The sequence below is a fragment of the Drosophila pseudoobscura genome, chromosome 3 (genome assembly GCF_009870125.1).
Source record: "Drosophila pseudoobscura strain MV-25-SWS-2005 chromosome 3, UCI_Dpse_MV25, whole genome shotgun sequence".
Lineage (NCBI taxonomy): Eukaryota > Metazoa > Arthropoda > Insecta > Diptera > Drosophilidae > Drosophila > Drosophila pseudoobscura.
In genome coordinates, this window is record NC_046680.1 from 9,266,286 (window position 1) to 9,272,285 (window position 6,000).

At 43.9% G+C, this 6,000-nt stretch overlaps 1 protein-coding gene across 1 annotated transcript; it reads right to left on the minus strand.

Moving 5' to 3' along the window:
- Positions 1 to 4,139: 4,139 nt before the first annotated feature.
- LOC6898335 (uncharacterized) lies at positions 4,140 to 5,693 on the minus strand. Its single transcript, XM_033377540.1, has 5 exons — positions 5,579 to 5,693; positions 5,249 to 5,493; positions 4,810 to 5,105; positions 4,582 to 4,749; positions 4,140 to 4,517 (listed from the first exon to the last, which is right to left on the minus strand). The coding sequence occupies exons 1-5, from the start codon at positions 5,637 to 5,639 to the stop codon at positions 4,274 to 4,276; spliced, it is 1,014 nt and encodes a 337-aa protein (XP_033233431.1). The 5' UTR covers positions 5,640 to 5,693; the 3' UTR covers positions 4,140 to 4,273.
- Between the last annotated feature and the right edge of the window lie 307 nt (positions 5,694 to 6,000).

A 6,000-nucleotide genomic window follows, 5' to 3' on the forward strand; every position in this document is an offset into this window, starting at 1 on the left:
ATAGAACATTTAGCCATGCCCACATAATTTTATCCAATTAGTGAACCTATTTTCTAATTGACAGGCTTATTTTAAATACTTGACTTTGATTATTTTTGAATCAATGTTGGTTCTCAACAACAATAGCCTCTAGTATGATGAAAAACCGACCTTAGCCCACTAAAGCCCCCCCTATTTAAATAGTTCAACTACTTGAGGTGAATGGCGGCAAATATTAACGATTGTAAATTCTTCTTGTAGATTCATGCAATCTTTCATCTGAACTTAAAAAAAAAACAATTATATTTCCACCTGAACTGCGCTAACATCATTAAATTTTCATTGTTTTCGGTGGAAAATTGAGATACCCCTTTGGCTTTTAATAGGTTAATAGTTCTCCGGCAAGGATTGGACACCATATTGCTCAATTTAGAGATTCCGTCGAATATTATTAGCTATATAGAATATTTAGCCATGCCCACATAGTTTAATACGATTAATGAATCAATTTTCTACAAGATTGGATAAATTTTAATCCTTTATTGTATTTATTGTAAATAGTTCAACAAAAAAAACAGTCGCTATGTTGCGTGTAAGCCCTAGTCTAGGCCTTTGTATACCTAAAGGGGCCTAGGGGGCGGAGGCGTTGTTGGCAACGCAGTTGGCGAGGAGTCCGTGCTCATTTCACCCTCTTACACATACTTTTAGGGCTTTAAAATCTACTGGCTACTCTTCAGATTTCAGCGCTTATATTGATTGATTGGCGTTATCTAACGTTATAGCATCTGCGTGGAAGGTTTCCGGGTGATAATTGCGTTTACTTTTTATCGCCAAGGCCACCAGAGCCATTCGAATACATTGAAGACTAAAGACTGAGACTAAAACTACTAAGCACAAACAATTTATTAATAATATAATATAATAATATAATTCTAATAATATAATAATAATATAATAAAATAATGGAGTAATATTGAAGTCGGAATTTTAGTCCTGGAACTTTTCGCACATTTGGCAAAGCAGTTCCAGATTTCTGTGGAAGAGACATTAGAGATCATATTAGATTTGTTAGAATGTTAGAAAAAGATAGATAGACTTACAATGCTCTTTTGGAAAAATCGCAAGTGCTGCATATCAGTTGGGTGCACTTATTGCACGATGCACTGCATTTTGTGCAGGTGAACTCCGCGCAGGTGCTGCATGTTAGTTTGTCTGCATGGCAGCAGAGTGTTACAGCAGCGTTGGATGGCGGTATACTTTTAGCCTTAGGCTTCTTTTTTAGCGCATACTGTTTCGACTGTATATTGTTGTAGAAATTTACACGTTCTTGTCTCCCGCTGGTCCAATTGGAAGTTATTTCATTGGGAAATAACTCGGTTATTTCGTTAACAAGTTGGCGAGACTTTGACATGGATAACTTTACATTTTGTTCAGAATAAAACGCCGTAATAGCTTTTCTGATTAACTTCCTGTCTCCAGGCGTCAATGGCTCCTTTTTCACTTTTTTTAAAACGGATGTACATTTTGATTTTAGGAGAATCCCGTAAACATTTATAATCAACTCCACCGTCCGCACTGACGACACGCTGGCTACGTCGTGCCTTGGGGTTACGATACCACTCCATTCTCCTATTTCGGAATCTGAGCCAGAGTCGTCTTTTGGTGGCGGTTTAGGGGTTGGAGGCATTCTTTCGATATGATCTGGACTTATGGAGGGAGTTTGTGGAGGCGGACTATTAGGCTTTGGTGAAAAATTATTTGGCTTCGGCGGAAAATTTGGTGGCTTTGGCGGACAATTTGGTGGCTTTGGTGGAAAATTTGGAGGCTTTGGTGGACTTTCGTGTTCGTGTTCATACGTTTCCTTCTTTCTTTTCGCATCTCCTTCTTCCGTTGTAGTCCACTCCCAAATTGTGCATTTCACTTTCATCTTGGCGCAAAGGTGTGTGAAGCAACAAGTTGATAGTGGGGACACTTTACACGATAGCTGTACGTTAAATTTAATCGCATTCTATTGATATATTTTCACGATACAGAGCACGGAACATCCCACTTTTGCACTTCTCATGCCCATCAACGCAATTGTCTCCCCTCTAAAAACAACAAGAACACCAATAAGTATAATTAAATATAATATATAAATATAATATAATAATTAAAGTCGCGTTGCCGAGTTAAAAAGTATATTATATTATCCAATATCGAAAGTATAAGTATCGATACAAAAAATATCGCCTATCGGTCCATCCGTTTTTCTTGCACAAACACACTCACACTTTCAAAAGAGGCCGGCCGCCAGCTATTCCTGCGATTTTGGATAAACAATTCAACTCTATTCACAAACTGCGAGAAGACCTGCCTCCTTACCTGCTTTTCAATTGTGCCGTTAGCCTATCGAAGTGAGTGTTATTTGATAATTTGTTTAAAATCTAACTTGGGACGCCACCAATAATGTCCCGTTAACGGCTGTTTCTGGACACATATGTGTCCGTCCCATTTGTGTTTCCTAGTGATCTGTGCGCGGTAAAGCCGCAAAGCTTTTCCTCCCACGCTGTCGCTGGTGGCTAGCTCTTTCTCCGGCTCGCGCCCATCGTACTCGAAAGGATGGCACTCGACGAAGATGTGATGGCGTCCTTCACCACCACCCATATAGCTTGGTATATAGGGCAGCATACATAAATTTACCGGATTTTCTTTTCAGATCCTGCCATTTCAATTCTTTTAAGTCCGTTGTCACTATGTACTGTAGCTTCAAACAAATTATACATTCCTTCAACGCGGTAAAACCGTTGAACCAACCGCTAGTAGTGATTAAAAGAGCCATTCGGCATGTCGAGCGACCAGGGCACGTCGAAGAGCTCAAACGTGGAAAAATAGACCTACTATCAAACCTTTCGGTTTTTACTGGTCAGCCATTTGTACTCATCTTCGATGAGTACCACATCCCACTGCTCTTGACTGTATTTCCACCACGCTGGAAAGTGCTAGCAATAGCTGGCTTCAAAGTGGACGGAACTAGCTTCCGTTTCATTTACTTGCGTGTGGTGCCCATAGCTCAAGCACTTCCGATTGATGGTGCCCGTTCTAAACTGGGCTTAAAAAAAATAAACGCGGCCTTAAGTATCGTCCTGCAAAGGACTGTGGATATGGGCCTAGCAGACAACCTAATGGCTGTTGTCTGCGATGGTTGCCCAGCCAATGGGCTAGCCGTCTCAAATGCCAATTGGAACTTTCCACCTTTGTGGGATTTCCCCCATCTAGATAGGATTTTTTACAACAGCAAAAAAGCGCCCTTCTCCGATATCATTCTTAGAAATTTATACAATTCGAGCTTCACGCCAACGAATTGGAGGGACGTCTTTGATAATTTGCCAGATTATCACCCAATAGTCCCCACGGAGTATCATGATTATTATACAACAGAGCTATTCAACATCAGAATGATGGTTGACAAATTTTTTTTGGTTCCGCGCGCAACCCCATTGGAGCTAAGGGACATAAATTCCAATAAGCTCGAAGCAATGGGTTTCATCATTAAAAGGCTTGCGGCGGACATTGTAGATTATGCATCCCACATTAGCCAGCCTAATGAATTTCAAGAGGATGCACTCTATTTTATAGCCCGCTTAGTCGGCACTCTAGCTCTATTAGCTCAAGGAACCGCGTAGAAAATCTCTTTTTCAAAGTTTTACTTAATTTGCAAGTTGGCTGGAAGCCCTAGGTCCTGTCGAAGTACAAATTCGACGATTAATATTACATTTATTGTTAATAACTTCATACTTTCAGACACCCCGACGATCGATGCCCCGCCCTAAAAGTAAATATAGTGGATTAGGCCTATTGGGGATACCACTTTAAAAAAAACGCGCCAAAAACTCGACCTCTTGGGTGGTGTGGAATGAGTTTATTACCATAAATAAATAAATCCGGTCCCGCAAGATTGCTGAAAGCGTTGGCCAGCTCAACCTTTAACTGAGCTCCGACGTAGCTCTATCTGGTCCGACGTACACGGATCCCTATGCCTCTCCGACCATACTCCGCTAAAAACTTGACTGCTGTTTCGTTAACGGGATAGCCAGATGCTAGCAACTTCGCCATAAAAGCAGGATTTGCCTCAGGGAATATATGTAGAAGGCTTGACTTCTTCCGTGCTTATTTGGTACCATCGCAGATCAGAGCCTTGTCTCTGCCCTCGGCTGACTGTCAGCTGAAGTGATCCGCCGGGCAGTCCTTTCGTCACAGCGCCAGAAGGCGGATATACAGTCGTTCTTTATGTCACTACTCCCGCCACTTAAAATTATCTGTCCGGATAGACGCCGTAGTTCTCCTTGCCCTCCAGTAGCATCAGAGCATCAGAATCTGGCACGAGCATACGTCGTGAATACTGCGTGTCATACCCCGCTGGCCATGCAGATGTGGAAACACTTTGTGCGACTGTGCAGACAGGTGTGATTGCGCTCCTCTCCAGTCCGGTCTTATCGTCCGACACAAATCTCCCGAAGGCAGAGACCTGCGAGATGTGCATGGAAGCACGGATTTTTCTGTAAAGGGGGAACAGGAGATTACAAGTGTCCAAAGGTGTCCAAATATTGGTTGCTTACTAACATCGATACGCATGGGATATCGGACTGTTGGTCTAAGGCCAGAGTCGTGACTTCTTCCAGGTCCACATGCTCATTGCCATCGACTCGGGCCCGAATGATGGCCTGATGGCTGCTGATATCTGTCCAGAAGAGCAGACGCTTCGAGGCTTCGGCGAGTTCGCCCAGGAAGCTATAAGAGGCAACGTTTTAGAACACAGCTGAATAGGGAGAGAGAGCTCCACCTGGGCACGGATAATCTTGCCGGACACCGGCAGCAGCTAATTCGGGCAGTCCGTCGTAGCTGGGAGGGATGCAGGCCACGTCCTTAGCGAGGCTGCGGCTCTGGCCAGTCTTGATCAAAGTCCCCGGTGCTCCAGTCGCTCCAGTACACGTAGTCCTGATACAGGGAAACCGCGTGGCGCTGCTTATGGAGTCCGAGGCGACTCTGTTCAAGTACATGCACCCGCGACGCGTCTCGAGGACGAGGGAACGCGGCTTCTCCACCCCCCTTCCACAAAGCACGACGGCTGCCATCCACGCTGGGAGCTGGGAGGGATGCAGGCCACGTCCTTAGCGAGGCTGCGGCTCTGGCCAGTCTTGATCAAAGTCCCCGGTGCTCCAGTCGCTCCAGTACACGTAGTCCTGATACAGGGAAACCGCGTGGCGCTGCTTATGGAGTCCGAGGCGACTCTGTTCAAGTACATGCACCCGCGACGCGTCTCGAGGACGCGTCTCCATCGCACCAGACGCCAGAATCCTGAAGAACCCGGTGTCCAGATGCCGTCCAGGGTCTGTTCTTTTTCCTCCTTTTTCAATTGTTTTCCTATGAAATTCGTCTTCTGGTGGCTGAGGCAGGGAGTAGTGGGCCACAACTGCGCCAAAGGGCGCCGCTGGTCGTTTCGGCATCGCTGCAGACTCTGTGGCTCGACTTTAACTGTAAATGCGAAGAAGGTGGAAAGCACGGAATAGCCGTGGAACAGCGGCTGTTTTTGGGAGTGCCCTGTGACATCAGGACTTACTGTCATTTGAAGCCACTGTAGGCAGACGCACAAGGCACTTATGTTCATACAACAGTAGCATAAACAAACGAGTATCATTCCAATTGCTCAATTCTTTATTCCGACGAATATTACTAGCTATATAGAACATATAGCCATGCCCACATAATTTTATACGATTGCTGAATCAATTTTCTACAAGATTGGATAGTTTTTTATCCTTGCTTTTATTGTATTTATTGTAATCAGGGTTAAACGAAAAAGTCCAACCAAAAAAGAATCGCAATGTTGCTGGTATTTGAAGACGTGATGCGTGTATAGCCCTTTGTACACCCTATTTCGCTAATTTTATATGAAGATCAAACGTAATTTATTAAGACCTTTTCTCAAATTGATATGTTTTTAACTTATTCATGTGGCTTATTAGTATCTTGTATATATTT